Below are 20,280 nucleotides of genomic sequence, written 5' to 3'. Positions count from 1 at the left end.
AGGGCTGGTTAGATAGACAGGGCCACACAGAGATGTTGATAAAACAATAAACACCATCGTTTAGAGAGGGCTGGTTAGATAGACAGGGCCACACAGAGATGTTAGTAAAACAATAAACACCATCATTTAGAGAGGGCTGGTTAGATAGACAGGGCCACACAGAGATGTTAGTAAAACAATAAACACCATCATTTAGAGGGCTGGTTAGATAGACAGGGCCACACAGAGATGTTGGTAAAACAATAAACACCATCATTTAGAGAGGGCTGGTTAGATAGACAGGGCCACACAGAGATGTTGATAAAACAATAAACACCATCGTTTAGAGAGGGCTGGTTAGATAGACAGGGCCACACAGAGATGTTGGTAAAACAATAAACACCATCATTTAGAGGGCTGGTTAGATAGACAGGGCCACACAGAGATGTTGGTAGTTCTGAAGAAAGACAGCTACTCCAGGTGATTAGAGATGACCTGAATTTGATGGCTTGTAGTTGATCTGCCATGTTATGAGAAAGTATTTTCTTAGTCCTATCTGTGTAGAATAAGTAGGCACACTTTATTTGTTGAAACAGGCACTACAAGGGATTTTCCCCTTCAGGTCAGTACTGGGCATTTGTTTCCTTGTTACAGTCAACCAGGAAAGCGTTGTGGAAAGTTGTCTAGACCTGCAAACCAAAACAGAGTTGATTGAGGAAAACATTTTTTTTAAACATTTTCAAACTAGCGATGGGTCGTTCATGAACGATCAGCTCTATTTTCGGTGAATGTCGAGAACCTTATCTGTGAAAGAGCCGATCATTTGGATCCCTGATTTGAATACTGCTATTACTACTTTTTGAGCTCCAGACTAGGGCTGTGACGGTCATGGAATTTTGGACGACAGTCATTGGTCAGCCAAATGACCGCGGTTATCGTTATAACCGTGCGAATAGCACACAAAAAAACCCATTCTGACTCCTTTCCTTTGCTTTTGACTGCTGCTGCAAGGATGTGGGCATTGCCTAGGCAACCGAAGACTTCTTTGCTACAACACCTTGCTTGTTTTAGCAAGGAGCAACAAAATGTAATTACATTTACGTCATTTAGCAGACACTCTTATCCAGATTAATTTACAGAACAAATTAGGGTTAAGTGCCTTGCTCAAGGGCACATCGACAGATTTGTCACCTAGTCGGCTCGGGATTTGAACCAGCAACCTTTCGGTTACTAGCCCAAAACTCTTAACCGCTATGCTACCTGCTGCCCCTTTGTCACATTGTAGAGTCCATGTTGCCGCCCACATCAGTAGTTGTAGAGTCCGTGTTAGAGCAGAAACGGACTCAACATACAAATGCCCAGCCATCCGGTCTTCAGTCAGCTGTTCGTTCACACAACAACAAAAAACATTTCATTTTTAACGGCTATGACCAGGGCATAAAATTCACTTTTTTGTTCACCAGCCACTGTGGCAGGTAGATTTAAAAATATACCAGCCACTCAGATTTTTTTACCAGGCCAAATATATTTGGCTTTGCCTCATTTACACCAACAAAACAAAAAAACAGATGAGCATGCTTTGTTTCTAAAACAATACATGTATTCCTAGTAAGAAGTAATATGGTATGTTTCATTTCGTTTGTCTTTTAACCAAAATATCAGATACAAAAATGTTTTCCTGACCTTTAAGGGCGGAACGTTACCTTGGTAGCGCGATTTGAGTCATGTTTGTGCCTTTTGAGATTTGAGTCTGACTAGTAGCAGCTTGTCTTCTCTTCCCTAGCAGTTGAAACTCATGCATAGAAAAACAACCTTGCTTGTGAACAAAACAATGTAAATAGCCAAGAAACACAAGGACAACGTCTCACTTCAGACTTTCATTTCAGATATATCAGACCAAATTTTATGCCTGTTGCAGAGCTTCTAAAACAGAATATTTCACTCAGCTCTTCACATGCGCACAGCCTGGCGGTGTTGTAGACCGAAGTGGAATAGGCTATATAGGATTCATAGTTCTTTGACTTTGTGCGATGAATTTACCAGCTATGAAACAAAATGGCAGAAACACTTTGAAAACAGCTACTGCAGCATTTATTTGACTATAAATGTGATCATACCTGACTTTTTTCTTCACAAATGCGAGTGAAATGCTCACAATGTGGAGCCCTGACCACCTGCCAACGTGGCTGGTGAAATAGACATCTTACCCGCCAATGCCAGAATATACCTGCGTTTGGCAGGTGGCGGGTGTTAATTTTAGCCCTGGTTATGATGGTAAAAAAAAATAATGACAGGCTTCATCCATAACCGTCGGTTACACGGTTATACGGTAATTATGCCAGCCCTACTCCAGACAACAATTATCTGTAGATAAGCTATAAAAACATTATCTGAAGATGGTAATTCCTCACTGCAGGAATAATTGGTAGTGAGGAGAGAGCCTCATTCTTGAACACACAGCGTGTTAAAAATATAGTTATTGAATTTGAACTCACGTTTCACGAGCTGACATAATGGTAGTCAACCTTTTAGGCTTTACATTAGAAATGTGCTGTTTTTCATGGTTTTTCATACCTTTTTTAAGCGCCACTGAATGAAGAGCTGTTTGTGAGCCAAATGAATGGCTCTTTTTTTTTTAGGTGAACGGAGCCAAAAGATACGTCTCAATTTAAAAACTTGGAATGCCCATTCAAACCACAACAGAGCAAGACTTTGTGGTCATTTCACTGTGGTAAAGGCCTAACTAGAGTTCTCACCAATTCAGTAATACATGTTTTTGTTAGGTCACTCAAAGCCTTTTTTTCTACAACTGGAGACATTCCCAAATTAACTTGTATGTGACAATCTGCTTTGCTCCCAAAGGCAAAACTCTCCTTGTGAGTCTGTTTCTATATGCCTGGTACATGCGTCATACCAGTGACAGCCTGAATACATTTCTGTACAGCTATACTGTAGACTAACAGTTTCGTTTACAATAAGGAAGCATGACAGTTTTGAGTGATTAAGCTGCAAAGCTGTCAGTCAGTTTGGAGGGAAGTGCAGTGGTTTAAAAGAAAAGGAAAGGAAAGGCACGGGGTGGGGCTCTGTGGGGGACTCCCAACAGTCAGAACAAGGAAATTGGACATCAGATGCGGCTCTAAACAAAGGGCCAAAGAGCCACTATGGACAGATGAACAGTTGGCAAGTCTTCTGCAGCACCAGGATGTCTGTTCTACCCTGCAAGCTGTTGCTCTGTCCACGCCCCCTTTATGTAGATAAGCGACACACTCATACTTTTCCTATAGCCCTGCCTCCTCTTCCTTTCCTCCTCAACACAATGGGGCAGGCAGGATCTTCCCGGTTGCTATGACTCCAAGACAGTGGCTGTGTGAAATGCTAGGCAGGCAGCAGGCTCAGTCAGCACAGCAGGCTTCACCTCTCAGCGTTAGGACAGCGGTACTTGAAGGACTACCACAGAGACACACAGAGTTCAAAGATGAGTCCTGGGGTGGTGCTCATGGTGTATTCATGGAGATAGGAAGGACACAAGAGCCACTCTATCAAACATCAAAACCTGGACTCTTTCAACTTGAGCAGGACATCTCAGCTCATAACTTGACTTCAGAAGCGCTTTTCTGATGGGGAACAACTTCTAGTTGTTGCAGCTGTCGCTCTCTGGGGCTTTCCCCTCTTAGTCTAAGGGCTCTGGCTCTCAAGTGTGTGTGTGTCGCGGATGTATGCGGAGAAGGACGAAGAGAGGTTCAACTTGAGAGAACACTGCAGCTGGTTCCGGTCCGGTATGGGCTGCAGTCAATAAGTCTCTATCCGAAGTATGGTTTTTGTAATCTTTGACATGCCGCTGGTTTCAATGGTGAGTATTATACTGCTTACATTGTGTGAAACGTCAGGGAGCCTTTCCCTTACTGTATCTCTGTTAGAATTAAAGACGTGTACGTCTATTTGCCAGTTTAGACAGTAAGTCTTGAAGTCACACTATGGTATTGCAGTTGTTGGTAGCGAAGGCTTAGCCTACTTCTCTTTGGGTTGGTAGGCATAGTGCCAGGACTTTGGTTTGTACTGTAATGTATTGAAACTCATCATTTCAGAAATGTCCTGCAAATGACTGATACTGTGTCGTTTTTAGTTTTGGTAAAATGTTCGTTATCATATACTAATCTAAAAAACGTGTTGCTAAAACTAGAATCACATTTTTCTCACCTACCATGCTCTGTGTATCTGTTGCCAGAGCATTACCACGCTAAGCTAATAGGAATTTAGCCTCTCCAGTCTAGCCCAATGAGGTGCTGTCACTAGCACAGAGTCCAGAGTCTCTCTCTCTGTCGGTCCACTTCCTGCACCTGTGTCCTTGTCCTCTTGGCCGAGATCCCCCAGAAATCCCCCCTGGTCAGAGCTGGATGAGAGACCACACTGTTTGCTCCACCGAAGCAGTTAAATCTAAATATAGTGGATGGGAAATTATGCTGGAGTCATTTGTTACTTTCCCTCTCGATCTTATCCCACGTTGATACTAAAACAGAGGAGGAAAACCTCCTCCGATATGAAGTACAGTTTATACTACTTTGGATAGGAGGAGAAGATTGTACTGTACTACAACGATTGGTCGAGAAGGGGTTGCTGCATGAAAGCCTTTAAAGAATCCCGAAAGGTAATACATTTTGAGCAGTGTTGTTTATAGATGGGTACAGTAGATAATGTGTGTCTGCAGAGAGAGAGAGTGGTTTGCTATTGCTCCTCTCCATCCGACAGTTTGTTTACCACACCACTGCTCAATGCTAACCAGCCTCTTTTGTGTACATTCTCACTATGGATCTTGTACTGTAGGCGGAGACCTTATCCTCTGCCTATGATTTGTTAGCCACCCAGAATGACTTGACAGGGAAATAGTGGGGATTGAGAGCAGTGGATAAGAAAGCAGCAGTCAATACCATGGAATTGATGTTCCTTTCTACTGTGACATGAACTGAACACGGGTCAATGGCCCAGCGACTCCCTAGTCCCCACTAGCAGATTACACTGCACTGACACACCGTCTCTCTCTGATGGCAAAAAAACAACTATTTCCTCAGATTCTGAGGCCTGAGGAGGCCCATGTTTGTTTGGTTTCCCAGCCGGACGATGCTCGTGAATTGGATTGAGATTGCATGTTTAAGGCGCGCAGGCCAGCGGGAGGGCTTGCTTGCTCACACAGGGTAGCAATAGTGATGGAGCAATGCAGTGGATTGACTCCAGCCGTCCGCCTGTTCTTATGGAACAGCGTCTCCCCCCCCCCCTGGCCTGCTCTCTTTCCCTCTGTGAGGTAATTAGTGTTCCGTCTCAGGAAGTGGCATTCCTTCCCTGTGGTCCTGTTTGTGTCTGAACGACAGTTAGGATGTTAGGATTGCTTTAACAGCTCTCCTGCTGATGTCATCATCACTTAAAAAATCCCCTCTGTTTCCTGTTTATTCTCCTCATGTATTTGACTTTTTCCCTCCCATCTTTGCTCCTCTCCTTTCGCATGAGTTGCTATTCTTCTTACCGTCTCTTGTTTCTCTTTCTGTTTCGCTCTCTCTCCACGGTGACTTCATGTAAACCCGCTTTTAACTCGGGTCTCTCCTGGTTCTTGCAGGGTCAGGCACGTCGCAGGAAGAACATAACAGAGTTCCTTGGGGACGCCAGCATCCCGTCTCCGGACTCCCTGACCGCACTGAGCGGCTCTCTGCCCAGTGTGGGGGCTGGACCGGACAGCTGGAAGAACCGCGCCGCCAGCCGCTTCTCTGGCTTCTTTAGCTCCAACACTGGAGCAGGGGCCTTTGGCAAGGTGAGGGGTAAGGCTTGGTCCGGGCCGTCAGAGGGGAAACCTAGCAGCTAGTAGAGTGAGGGAGGTGGTGTGTTTGTGCGCGCAAGCGTGTGTGTGGTACGGGGTTCAAAGGCCATATCCACTCAGCTCCCAGTGAGATCACATCCCTCCTCTCCAAAGCCTCTGAATAGGCTCACACAGCAACCTTCCACTAAACAAATACACTAAGTAGCTGTGGTGGAAGTGACCTGTAAGAACAAAGGATTAACATGTTTGAGTAATGTCTATTCAAGAACCTACTACGATAATAACATACCACACACAAGAATGGAAAAAAATAAGATGCAAAAATACGAAATGGCAATAATCCTTCACTTTTATCTCTTAAGACTAACAAAGCACACACACACACGTACATTGTCCGCGCTCCCCTGGGGTCATATCCTGCACAGTAGCAGATGTCAGAGGGAGACCGTGTCTGTCACTCACCTGTCAGCTCCCAGGTCATCTCTATTCACCGTGGCCAATGGCCATCATCTTTAACCCTGTCAGTGGCAGGGCTGGGTGGGGGACCACAGAGACCTGCCCCCTCTCCACAAAGAAAGGGTGAACCAGGGTCAAACAACCAAATCCTGTATCCCCTTCAGGGGACAGGTCCCCAAAGCACAGTTAGCATCTCCCCGCCCCCTTACCCAGCTCCTCTATTGTCCAAGTGATCTCAATACACTGAGCTCATTTTCATACGTACACATAAGGCTGCCCTGGCAGGACAATAGTCTGGGTAGCTGTTAAGATTGAAGAATTCAGTGGACTCTTGAGGGTTATGCTTATGCAGGAGGTCAATCTGTCTTAGAGGTTATTATTCTCTTAAAGAAAACTGTATCGTAATACAGGTAAAGGCACTGTTCATGCCTCTCCCCTTCCTAAAGTAATACTTTTTTATTTAACCTTTTATTTAATGCTGACCTTGTGATTTCCTCTAAAGGTGCTGTGCATGTGAATTACGTTCGAATGAAGCAGGAATACTTAATTTGCCCAGGAGCTGTGGTTAATGACACGTTTGGGTTTATGCCCATTCTATCAGGAGGTGGATCGCATGGAGCAGCTCCAGAATAAGCTGCAGTCGTACACTCTGTTTGGCCTTCCCAAGGTTCCTCCTCAGCTCTCCTTCCATCACGACTCCTGGGAGGAGGAAGAGGAGGAGACCAGCTTCACCCTGGAGGACAGCTGGACACAGCTACTCGACAACCATGAGGTACGGTAACATGAACACACACACACACACACGAATACCAGCACGCACCAAAACAAACTCACCGAAACACACACTCATTCACTGACACATAACCACAAATGCTTAATACAAATACCTAATACCTATTTTTTACTTAAAAATTGCACGGTTGGTTAGGGCCTGTAAGTAAGCATTTCACTGAAAGGTCTACACCTGTTGTATTCGGTGCACGTGACAAATCAAATTTGATTTGATCGCATGCATGTAGCTACTCACATATTAAGTCATAACCTGTTCATAATCAGTTCCTGTTTTGGCCTGACAATCTCCCGCCCATCCAGTCCGGTGTTTCCCAGCAACAGGGCGGATAACGTTTACAGACAGTGTTATACAGCTGTTTATTAAGGTTAATGTGGAGTTGTATAAACGTTACCAGATCAATCCCGTCCGTCTCTCTTCCCGGGCAGAACTCACACCCTTAGAGGTGGGCTCAGGTAATCAGGCAAGATAGACCGATGTCTGTGCGTGATAAGATGCTGTGTGATTGGGGATCAGGGTTTGTGGGGATTTCAGTCACACTCCAACTCAATCAGTGTTTGACTGAGCTCGGTCTAGATGGTATCATTTGTTTGTGACCAGACATGTAACAGTAAAGCTGTTATCTCATGAGTCTGTCTCATGCAGTATGTTCTTAGACATGGCTTATGGCTTTTACCCTATGAGTGTGTGTGCGTGTTGCTACTTTATATGTTCAGACCTGTGTAAGGCTGTTAACTCATGAACGTGGGGGGGGGGGGGGGGGGTGCATTGTGTTCTTATGTGCAACTCGTGGATAAGGGAGTGTGTCGTTGTCTGTTCACATAGATGTGTATGAGGCCATTACCTAATGAGTGTGTTTTTGGTTCTGTGTGTTTCCAGACGTTGACCAGACGCCAGTTCCACCAGCAGGAGGCTATCTGGGAGCTCCTGCACACTGAGGCCACCTACATCAAGAAACTACGAGTCATCACTGACGTAAGTGCCCTTTACAAAGTAATTGCTTCTCTCCCTTACACACGTGTACCTCTAGATCATTTTTGGAAGAACAACATAACCTTCTATGTCAAGTCCAAATGAGCTACTTCCATGAATCCTGCTAAGATTTTAGTTTGGTTAGGTCTGCTCTCTGAGTGCCGTTAGTGGCACGTATACAGCGAGTGTACAAAACGTGCTCTTTCCGTGACCGACTGACCAGGGGAATCCAGGTGAAAGCTAGGATTCCTTATTGATCTCACTTGTTAAATCCACTTCAATCAGTGTAGATGAAGAGGAGGAGACAGGTTAAAGAAGGATTTTTAAGCCTTGAGACATTTGAGACATGAGTTGTGTATCTATGCCATTCAGCGGGTGAATGGGCAAGACCAAAGAGTTAAGTGCCTTTTGAACGGGGTGTGGTAGTAGGTGCCAGGCGCACCGGTTTGAGTGTGTCGGGCTGCAACGCTGCTGGGTTTTCACGCTCAACAGTTTCCCGTGTATATCTAGAATGGTCCACCACCCAAAGGACATCCAGACAACTTAACACACCTGTGGGAAGCATTGAAGTCAACATGGGCCAGCATCCCTGTGGAACTTTTTCAACACCTTGTAGTTCTTTCCCCTGACAAATTGAGGCTGTTCTCAGGGCAAAATGGGTTGCAACTGAATATTAGGAAGGTGTTCCTAATGTATTGTACACTCAGTGTAGGTTGTCTATCTCTAGTGCAGTACTTTCCTATAAGATGTCCCATATTGCAACCTGTTCTCCCATGTCCTCTCTTCCTCCAGTTGTTCCTGTGCGGGCTGTTGAACCTGCAGGAGAGTGGTCTGCTGACAGAGGTGGAGCCTGCGCGACTCTTCAGTAACATCCAGGACATTGTGCGTCTGCATACGGCCCTGTGGAACCAGGTGATGCTGCCTGCCCTGGAGATTGCCCGGCAGGCCAGGACCCTCCTCAACCCTACAGACCTCTACCACGGCTTCAGGACAATTGGCTCCAGGTTTAAGCCCTACATCCGTTACTGTATGGAGGAGGAGGCCAGTATGGAATACATGAGGTCACTCCTCAGGGACAACGAGCTCTTCAGGATCTACGTCACGGTGAGTCGCAGTCCGTCTGTCCTCCCGATCTCTCTCTGTTCACACTGATAGTGTAAAGTTAAACAACTGCCCACCAAATACTATTTACTAATCTCACAAATACAGCACAGTCAACCAATATCATATACCACTATTACGTTCTACATAGCACTTTTCAGTGTTGTTCATTTAAGTTCCTAGCCACATTTTCTTTAACCTCTAACTCCTGGTCTCTCTCTCCCCTGCGCAGTGGGCTGAGACTCATAAGCAGTGTAACCGGCTGAAGCTGGCTGACATGCTGGCCAAGCCTCACCAGAGACTCACCAAGTACCCCCTACTGCTGAAGGCTGTCCTCAAGAAGACTGACGACTCGCCGTCCCGCGACGCCGTCAGCGGAATGGTGGTGTGTGTGGAGGGCTTCATCAACAGCGTGGACTCTCGGATGCGCCAGCGGGAGGAGCAGCAGAAGCTAGCCGCCATCTCTGGACGCATCGACTCCTACGAAGCAGTGGAGGGGAGCAGCGAGGAGTTGGAGAAGGTGGGCACTCACCACACTCAGGGCTGGCTTCCTGGATATACTGCTGCAAGTCTACTGCTAGACTAGAATCTCTATTGAATTAGATTTTTAGTCCGGGTTGAAATTGTGCAACGTGTTTCTGCTTGGTGTGTAACTCTTCTTCTTCTTCTTGTCTCTCTCCTTAGATCCTGCGTGAGTTCAACCGCTTCGACCTGATGGCTCCTATGAGAGGCACATCACCAGAGGAGACCAGACAGCTCCATTTGGAGGCGGCACTGCGCATGAAGGAGGGCAAAGACAGCAGGGTAAGAGTCTGGCTGGGCTACTTTGTAACTGCTTTTATCTCATTATAACTGTCGCAGGCTGAGAACTACCCATTGTCATTGTGATAGAATATGTCAATGACCAGGGTGATTGGGGAGCAAATTATTTTCATAATATTTCCTTATTTGATTTAGCCTAGTTATTGTACTAGAATGATGACAAGTGACCTGAAATTGACCTGGAAGCAATTCCCCATCCTTCCCACAGATGGAGGTGTACTGCTTCCTGTTCACAGACCTGCTGCTCATCACCAAACCAGTGAAGAGGTTAGAGAAGGTCAAGGTGATCAGACAGCCCCTCCTCATCCACAATGTTGTCTGCAAAGAACTCAAGGACCCTGGTGAGTACCAGCATGCAGCTACATTTAAACCAGGGTTCAAGGTATTTGTTTTCTTTCACATACTTCAGCTGTGCTTGATGTCTGGCACAATGGAACCACATGTTAAGCATGTCTGGCACAATGGAACCACTACAAAACTCTTGAAAGTGATGTTCCTTCCCATCTGGCACTGCAGACAGGCTCAAGCAAATGCTTGAGAAACATGTTTTGATTAGCTGTTCTCTCTTACTATAGGCTCCTTCATTCTCATCTACCTCAATGAGTTCAAGAGCGCCGTGGCAGCCTACACTTTCCAGGCCAACAGCGCCGCCCAGGGGCGAAGCTGGGTTGACGCCATCTGCAACGTCCAGAACCAGCTCCAGAGAATGCGGACTGAGGAGGTTCTCAGGCAGCAGGTCACCCTACAGCGCCGTCTATGTGGAGAGGAAGAGGAGGAGGAAAACAAGAGCAGCTCCCCCTGCATGAGGAACAAAGATCAGCAGGGACCAAGGTACAAACCCGAACAACGACTTAGACATAGTAGAGCTTCATTCTTCTATAAGGACACTGTAGATGTTGATCGGATCTGTGCAAAGATTATTTCATGTGAACATGATCATTTATTGTTAGTGTTTATATTACTAGAACCATTCTCATCATTCTAACGTTTTGGTGTCTTTCTCTTCCAGTCATTCGGATTGCTCCACAGAGACCCTGTCAGTCATGGACATAGGAGAGGATTCAGGGGAGCACCAAAACCCCTCTGCCACAAGCACAGACTCAGGAGGACCTTTAGAAAAGAGCCTAGACTCGGGCACAGTTACCCCACCTACTGGGCCTGAGCCCCTGCACTGCAACCCTGCCAGCCCCCAGGACAACCTTGCCGACCGGGACCCTGAGCCAGAGCAGGAGGGTGTTATGGAGGGAGGGGAGGTTGAGCTGGAGCCTCAGTGTCGCTCTCTGTCCATGGACAGTGCCTACGGTACCCTCTCCCCAGAGTCCCTACTGAGAGAGCTGGACCTACAGACACGACCAGGCCAGAGCAAGGGAGAGGAGACTGAAGAGGAGGGAGAGATAGAGGGCCACGAGGTGGAGGTGGAAATGGAGAACGAAAAGGTGGTAATGAAACTGGTGGAGAAGGAAGAGGAGGAGGATTCAACCTCTGTTGGTTCCCAGCTGTCAGTGGTTCAGTCTTTGAAGCCTCGGCGACGCCCCCCGGTTACGGCCCGCCTCCGCTGCCTCCAGAGCCTGAACATCAAGTCCCTTTCAGAGGACAACCTTTTGCAGCGTTTCCGCGACAATGCACCTGTCTCCCGGATACAAACCCGCAGCCTTACAGCCCAGGACCAATCAGAACACAGGAGCGAGAGGGCGGAATGCCTGGTCCACAGTAAGAGTCTATCAGCCCACGACCTTACTGGGCTGTTTCAGACTGACCAAGACTCAGAGCCTGAGTATGAGGACTTCCTGAGTATGAGCATGCCTTCTGGTAATCTCTGTGACACCCTGAGGAAGGCAGAGGCCCGGCAGGTCCAGAGGGCTCTGGCTGCAGCTGAGGCCTGTGAAGGCAGCAATAGCCAGGCTGACAGCAGCAGCTCAGATGGGGAGATGGTGGTGGCGCCCTCTGGAGGACAGGGGGGGAAGTGCAGTGAGTCGTTCACAGCCGGTTGCCCAGAGAAGCAGTCGTCGCCCAAAAGAAGGAAGACCCATCAGCACAAGAAGCTGACCCTAGCCCAGCTCTATAGGATACGCACCACCCTAGTGCTCAACTCTACTCTCACTGCATCGTAAGTCACATCTCACTTTATACATGGGTATCATGTCTATACACCTGGATGTGCTCTTTGGGCTTCCATGTGTTCTATTAAATTCTGCCAAGTTGACACAATGCAAGCTATGGTTATTTACAATCACTACCAAAGTAGAACCCACAGAGGAACTCTTTCAGCCAAAGTTCTAATAAAGAAATTATCTTCAGGATAATTTACCTTTTACTCTATACAATATCAAAGGCCTTGTGGTAATCAATCTCTGTTGTGTGTTTTCTGTTTCTAGGGAGGTGTAACCACTCTGGCAGACAACCAACCAACTAGTGGCAACCTGACCACGAAGAGGAACCACACTCTATGGAGTCTGCGTAGAGGGGACTGAATTCCTTGTGACACAAATGCACTCTCTCAAGCTGCCTTCTCCCTTTCCATTGCCTGTTGGACAGTGTCTGCTGCACGGTTTTGCAATCAGACAATAAGAATATTCTTTGATGTTGCATTTGGTTTCAGTTTATTGTGTGGGATGGGAGGGAAAAGGCAAAGAGACATTTAACTGCTTGCACTTTGTAACGGACGAACAGAGCGTCGAGGGGAGCTGAGGCTGGGACCTTTGGGTGGACAGTGGACTGGACAGTTACTGGTGTAGGGTAACACCCTATCGGGCCTACCCTCTAAAACGAGACTGAAAGAGGGGTTGTCCCGGCATAGATCTGCCTGCTTCTCTCTGCAATGGACCGGAGTGGACCAGAGAAGATCTAGGAAAGGCTTGGGTGGCCCAAACACTCTTAACTCTTAAAGATGCACTCCGGGATCCAAGTTCATAACATATTTTGCTCAAATTGCAACATTCGAATGATATCATATAAATTGCAAAATGTGTAATATATCACGAGATGGATGACACAGTACACAATTGGATGACGTAGTACTCAAAAAATGGGGACCGCTTTTGGCTCATGAGCACCACTTTCAAACTACTGGCTGAAATGATGCAAAAGTTGGAGAATGCACCTTTAAGTAATTAAAAGAAAAGAAAAGGGGCACAATGTCAGAAAAAAATTGCTCTCTAAAATGTGTTTGGTGAATTGCAGCAACTAGGATGGCCTGGTATATGTTCTACTCCTGGTTTGCTTTGATGCAAACAATAAATGTTGCACAATTGTATCTTTGTTAAATAGACTAATCACTAAGGGGATGACTTTACATTCACAATGGACACTTAGAATTAGTTGTGTGTGTGTCTGTCTGGGTGTGTATTGTGGGTGTGTCTGTATGTGAATGATACATTGTCCTAAACTCCTGATTGAATCAAAATGATTCCCGTCATGGTGTTCATCCTCTTTGAGTAACATACCCAACGATGTTAAGACCTGAGAACCAAGTAGATATCAAACTAAAGGTATACATGAAAAAACAGTGTTCAAGTAACAACCACATATTGTGTTATCAACTGCTGTGTATTTTCAAACGCACAGAGCCAACAATTTATTTTCAAAATTGCCGCATCTAAGATTAGAATAGACAGAGTAAATTCTGGGCTTTATATTTTCTACTGTGCTGAAGCAATTTTTGTCAATCAATAGTGGTGGTATGATTTAACTACAAAGACTAAGATAATGAAATGGTTTTCCGTTCTTTAGTGTTTAGAAGCAGAAAGATTAACCCTTGGTTATTAGGTGGAATGGAGTTGTTTCGGGGAACATGACTACACTAATGTAGAAAGATTTGAGCATGCACTCACAACCTGCAACCTACATGGAACAAATGCAAGTTAGAATGTCGTGATTTGTAAAAGAGCAGTCTACACACACAAAAAACAATATTCCATGTAACAATGAGCTTGGAACACCTTTTGAGACATTGCATATTTTGTGTTTCTTTAATGTAACGCATTAACACAATACAATAACTTAAAGAGACTGAGCAACGGTTTGGGGTTGCATATTGTTTGTGAATCGGTTTTCTTTGAATGTGTTTCTGTCCACACTAATAGAAGTGATTTGGCGGGAGCACTGAACACCATAGTTCATTAACGTGGTCAAACTGACATTCAGCTTGTTTTTTATTGATGGTTTAATATGCGTTCTCTAAACCCCTCCTTGTCAAATATTGCCCAAACCAAATAGTTTAACATTTGTTTACTTTACCAGTTTTTGTTTATTTGTAATATTTATTAAGCTTGCCATGTTTTATATATAAAATATTGTTTGATTTCATGACTTGTACATTTTGTGTTGGTGTAGACTTAATATTTCGTTTCTTGTTTTTCATATCAGGCATGATGAATCTGCTATGAACCAAAACTATTTGATCTCCCTTTCAGGAATGTCTCTTAAGTGTCTTACCAAATAAAAAAAGCATCATCAAACATTTTGCTTTAGAGTACGTTGTGTGTAGTGAAATACACCATGGATATTACCTTTTTTTTGCAGGGCATCAGGTAGCCTAGCGGTTAGAGCGTTGGGAAAGTAAGCAAAAGGTCAACTTGTGCCTTTGAGCAAGACACTTGACCCTAGTTGGTCCAGGGTCGCCGTTGATAATGGCAGACCCGGGCCGTGACTCGAGTCTCTGAAGGTGTCTCAGGGAGAGTGGGATATGCAAAAGACACATTTCCAATTCACACGTGCGTATTAATACACACTTGTATGTGTGAATTAGGACAAATATAAGCACCCACCAAATTATTATTATTATATCACTAAATAAATTAGCATTTTAACCACAAAATATGAGGAGTCTGACTTTATGTTGTTAATGAACAGTTATGGGTGGGCTGTGTCTCAAATGACTGAAATGGAGTCAAATCACAGCCTAGTGCACCTGGACTAGCAAGTAACTTCACATGTATGTATTATAAACTGCCAGTAGATGGCATTAATTATCTTTGTGGTACTACATTATACAGTGCCTTCGGAAAGTATTCACACTCCTTCACTTTTCACAGATTTTGTTATGCTACAGCCTGAATTAAAAATTTTGCTTTTTGGTCACTGGCCTACACACAATACCCCATAATGTCAAAGTGGAATTATGTTTTTAGAATTTTTTACAAATGTATTCTGAATTGTCTTGAATCAAGTATTCAAACCCTTTATGTCAAGCCAAACGTTCAAGAGTAAGAATGCACTTAACAAGTCAAATAAGTTGTAAGAATATTTAACATGATTTTTGAATGACAACCTCATCTCTGTACCCCATACATGCAATTATCTGTAAGGTCCCTCAGTCGAGCAGTGAATTTCAAACACAGATTCAACCACAAAGACCAGGGAGGTTTTCCAATGCCTCGCAAAGAAGGGCACCTATTGATAGATGGTGGGGACCCTGTCCAACAGGCAAATATTCAGACACGGAATATCCCTTTGAGCATGGTGAAGTTATTAATTCAACTTTGGATGGTGTATCAATACAGCCAGTCACTACAAAGATACAGACATCCTTCCTAACTCACTTGCCAGAGAGGAAGGAAACTGCTCAGGGATTTCACAGTGAAGCCAATGGTGACTTTAAAACAGTTACAATGGTTGTGATAGGACAAAACAGAGGATGGATCAACAACATTGTAGTTACTCCACAAAACGAACCTAAATTACAGAGTGAAAATGAAGCCTGTACAGAATATACATATTCCAAAACATGCATCCTGTTTGTAACAGGGCACTAAAGCAATACTGCAAAATATTTGCCAAAGCAATTCACTTTTTGTCCTGAATACAAAATTGTTATGTTTGGGGCAGATCCAATACAACACAGTACCACTCTCCATATTTTCAAGCATAGTGGTGGCTGCATCATGTTATGGGTATGCTTTTAATCATTAAGGACTGGGGAGTTTTTCAGGATAAAAAATAAACAGAATCCTAGAGGAAAACCTGGTACAGTCTGCTTTTCACCAGACACTGGGAGATGAATTCACCTTTCAGCAGGACAATAACCTAAAACACAGGGCCAAATCTACACTGGAGTTGTTTACCAACAAGACAATTAATGTTCCTGAGTGGCTGAGTTACAGTTTTGACTTAGATCTGCTTGAAAATCTATGGCCAGACTTGAAAATGTTTGTCTAGCAACGATCAACAACCAATTTGACAAATAATAGGCAAATATTGTACAATCCAGGTGTGCAAAGCTCTTTGAGACTTACCCAGAAAGACTCACAGCTGTAATCTCTGCCAAACGTGATTCTGACATGTATTGACTCATGGGTGTGAATTCTTATGTAAATGACATATTTCTGGATTTCATTTTCAATACATTTGCAATAATTTAGAAAACATGTTTTCACTTTGTCCTTATTGGGTATTGTGTGTAGATGAGTGAAAAAATTATATTTAATCCATTTTGAATTCAGGCTGTAACAACAAAATGTGGAATAAATCAAGGGGTATGAATACTTTCTGAAGGCACTGAACAAAAATAAAAACTCATCATGCAACAATTTCAAAAATTTTACTGAGTTACAGTTCATATAAGGAAATCAGTCAATTGAAATATATTCATTAGGCCCTAATCAATGGATTTCACATGACTGGGCAGGGGCGCAGTGATGGGTGGGCCTGGGCGGGCATAGGCCCACCCACTGTGGAGCCAGGCCCAGCCAATCAAAATTAGTGTTTCCCCACAAAAGGGCTTTATTACAGACAGAAATACTCCTCAGTTTCATCAGCTGTCCGGATGGCTGGTCTCAGACGATCCTGCAGGTGTAGAAGTCGGATGTGGAGGTCCTGGGCTGGTGTGGTTACACCTGGTCTGCAGTTGTGAGTCCGTTTGAACGTACTGCCAAATTCTCTAAAATGACATTGGAGGCGGCTTATGGTAGAGAAATAATCATAAAATTCTCTGGCAACAGATCTGGTGGACATTCCTGCAGTCAGCATGCCAATTGCACGCTCCCTCAAAACTTGAGACATCTGTGGCGTTGTGTTGTTTGACAAAACTGCACATTTTAGAGTGGCCTTTTATTGGTCCCAGCACAAGGTGCCCAGCATAAGGTAATGATCATGCTGTTTAATCAGCTTCTTGATATGCCACACCTGTCAGGTGGATGGATTATCTTGGCAAAGCAGAAATCCTCGCTAGCAGGGATGTAAACAAATTTGTGCACAAAATTTGAGAGAAATAAGCTTGTTTATGGAAAATGTATGGGATCTTTTATTTCAGCTCATGAAACATGGGACCAACACTTTACATGTTGCGTTTATATTTTTGTTCAGTATATTGTGTTTGCATCATTCACACACAATTTGACCTCTCGATACAGACCCAGTTAAGCTTATGGTACATAACACAATACCTCTTCTATTGATGTAAGCCTATACTTTTTACGAGGTGTACATCCAGTATTCTATTGCTTGGATATGATATGCTGTACCCTTTACTACAACCTCTTGGATCCTCGTATTACGCATAAGATCATCTAAAAGCCTCCGAATACATTTTCAAAGTATAACTGATGCTGCCGTTTTCTACGGTTGGTGTGACAGGTTGAAGAAAGCATTGGATCTGTGGTGTTGCGTTAGCCTGGGTGCCAGTCTGTTTCTGTTGCTCTCTTGCCAACTCCTTAAGGAATGCTCGGCAATAACAATGGAATAGTGAAAAGCACTGATCTGGGACCAGGCCTAGACTAAATTAAATTTGATTAAATTCGTAGAGCGGAAGATACCTGCTATAGTGCAGTTGAAAATTAAAGTCAATGTTCCTGCATTTGCGGAGACTGCACTGACGGTAAACGCTGCATACGTCAGCTCAATTGGAAATGACCTTAACATTTAAATCGCGCTATAACACAGATCTTCCTCACTACGGATTGAATCTAGCCCTTATTTAATAACCAAGATGTTCTTATTTTATACTGGCCAGTCTTTACAGAGGCAACTCCTGCTGAACAGGTCTGAACTCCTGATGAGGTAATGCTATATACATCTGGTTGACTGGCCTCTCCTTCTCCTCAGAACTTCTTCTCAGCTTTGAATAGTGGTTCACGGTCCACGCATGTGTGGCAGACCTTCCAGAGGTATGGCAGGAAATATGTAAGCCTACACACACGCACACGCACACACACACACACACACACACACACACACACACACACACACACACACACACACACACACACACACACACACTTCCAGGAAAGGCTGGTCCTGTCCTGTCCTGTCTGTAGTGTGCGCAGACCAAGGTGTATTTACAGGTGATTATCAGCTAATCGGTGGATTACAGCATGTTGATTCCACACATGCCCCTAATCCGCATTGGAAAGGCCCCATGGCCCCTCTGGGATTGTCCCTAGTCTTAATCTGATCCAGAATCCGGTTTGTCAGTGGGCAGTGGCCCCTCCCGTGCTCACATCTGGCCCTGTGGGATTTAATGTTGTAATCCTTGATTTTATTTCCAACATTTTATGCTTTAGCGCTGATACGCTGGACTTTAATTATTGAAATGCAGCTTTCATTTTGAACCACAAAGTAATTAAACAATCCCAGCTAAATAAACTCATCTTCATATGTTGTGGTTGTGGTACACTGCTTGTAGTAGTTTATGGTGGCTGGCTGCTCTCTGGACACTGTACTCTGGTGTGCTCATCTTCACAATCAAAGTCTAAGGTGAAAGACATTGCATAGAAAGTGTTTAATGTTACTGTACTTTAATCAGGTTGGATTCTCAGATACTGTTGGTACAAAATTAATTTGTCGAGAAATTACTTAAATATAGGACTAAATGTTTGAAAGAAGGCATTTTCACGCTTTCCTAAATTTGATGAGTTTTTCTTCAATGTTGGAATACTTCCCAACACTATACTGTATATGGGATTGTGGATGCATTGTCTATGATGAGATCCTTTTAAATGTACAGTATTATCATCCTGGTTGTTCTGTTTAGTTCCAAGCAGCTGGGGCATGTGAGCACTCCTCCCTGTGACAGATGTCAAAAAGCATGCTGTAAAAAATGTCAGATTAACACAAAGGGGCACTTTGCGCAAATCCCGATTATGGAGAGCACTTTCATTTATTAAACTCTGCCAATCCCTATGCTCTTTTGGAGCCGGGATTAAAATCAGGTAGACACCATTGTCTGTCTAAACAATCCCCTTTCTAAGCTCTCTCTCCCTTCCTCTCTCAGCCAGTTTTCTCTGGATGGTGTAACCCAGACCCAGGGCTGGCCGGTTGGCTGGATGTAGAGGCAGCAGGGGCTTAAATGATGGGTTGTCCGCTTGATAATACCGCTACCATCGATTCCCATTAATCAACATCATCCCCTTCAGAAGAGCTAGGTGGGGGGGGGGCCAGAGAAATAAAGTGTTTACAAGGTCTGTGCTGTGAAAAGGCCCGCAGACAAGTGGCAGCCATATGGGGTGGATGACCATGCTAGTCATAGTGAACAGCTGCCCTCCATCAGAGCCAGCACAGCACCGATACACTGCCACCGCCACGCGTTGCCATTAGTTAGATAGAGACTGATTGACTTTCATGTTATTGGAGACTGAGAGGGCCACAGCTAGCTTAATATCTGGCCCCACGAGGCCCCTCAAGGCCCCGAAGGTTTAAACGACAGGTGATGGGTCCCCCTCTGTGTATTTCCTGGTCTGGAATCTTTCTGGTCATACATCCCAGCAGGTAGCCTAGCGGTTTGAATCCCTAAGCTGACTAAGTTAAAAATCCAAAATTGCTCCATAGTGTGAGCAAAGTAATTACATGATTGCTACTTATGATTTACCTTCCACACAGTGTATTTCAGTAATGGCAAAGTGATTAAATATGTTCTCAGCTTCTGTGTGGTACTTTACAACACAAAGACATGACATATGTCAGCGGATCATCATTCTTGACCCTCATAAAAAGGGTGTTTTTCTAAAATGGCAGAGCATAAGGTTCACATTTTTTTTATGACATGCAAGATTAATAGGGACTAGGGACTATAATTGTATCAGTTTATAAGGAGCTTATTGTCATCTCAATATTGTATTTTTTTGTATGGGTAAAACATATGAAATTGAAATCACAAGCATATTTCTTAATGAAATAGAAATTAATTTAAAGAGTAGCTCGCTACAAGTGGAGAAAAAGGGAGAGTGAGATTACTGGGGTAAATCAAACACATTTAATATTCAGAATGCATTGACACAATTAATCTGACATTGTGTTTAAGGATAATACCTTAACTGACACTAGCCATCCACTACACTGGGGCTCTGACTGAGCAGGATGGGCCCTTTTGCTGTGGGGTATGGTTACACACCCAGGTAAACAACCTGGACTCAGAGCATTTCGT

General features: G+C 44.3%; 1 protein-coding gene across 7 annotated transcripts in view; it reads left to right on the top strand.

Annotated features, from left to right (window-relative positions):
* Window positions 1-14,380, top strand: part of LOC139542337 (pleckstrin homology domain-containing family G member 5-like) — a 78,129-nt gene extending 63,749 nt beyond the window's left edge. For 4 of the 7 annotated variants that reach the window (XM_071347630.1, XM_071347627.1, XM_071347632.1 and 1 more), the window contains 10 exons: window positions 5,585-5,776; window positions 6,840-7,010; window positions 7,908-8,003; window positions 8,793-9,104; window positions 9,334-9,621; window positions 9,786-9,905; window positions 10,132-10,264; window positions 10,499-10,754; window positions 10,933-12,030; window positions 12,299-14,380. In XM_071347630.1, the coding sequence (XP_071203731.1) occupies window positions 5,585-5,776; window positions 6,840-7,010; window positions 7,908-8,003; window positions 8,793-9,104; window positions 9,334-9,621; window positions 9,786-9,905; window positions 10,132-10,264; window positions 10,499-10,754; window positions 10,933-12,030; window positions 12,299-12,308 (2,676 nt within the window). In that variant the 3' untranslated portion in view covers window positions 12,309-14,380. Of the gene's footprint in view, window positions 1-5,584; window positions 5,777-6,839; window positions 7,011-7,907; window positions 8,004-8,792; window positions 9,105-9,333; window positions 9,622-9,785; window positions 9,906-10,131; window positions 10,265-10,498; window positions 10,755-10,932; window positions 12,035-12,298 lie in introns of those variants that run through there. The other 3 variants (XM_071347629.1, XM_071347633.1, XM_071347628.1) reach the window with 2 other exon arrangements.
* The last annotated feature ends 5,900 nt before the right edge of the window (window positions 14,381-20,280 follow it).

Source organism: Salvelinus alpinus, chromosome 17, assembly GCF_045679555.1.
Source record: "Salvelinus alpinus chromosome 17, SLU_Salpinus.1, whole genome shotgun sequence".
In the NCBI taxonomy this organism is placed as follows: Eukaryota; Metazoa; Chordata; class Actinopteri; order Salmoniformes; family Salmonidae; genus Salvelinus; species Salvelinus alpinus.
The sequence above is the reverse complement of the archived record's forward strand: the minus strand, read 5'-3'. Positions and strand labels throughout refer to the sequence as shown.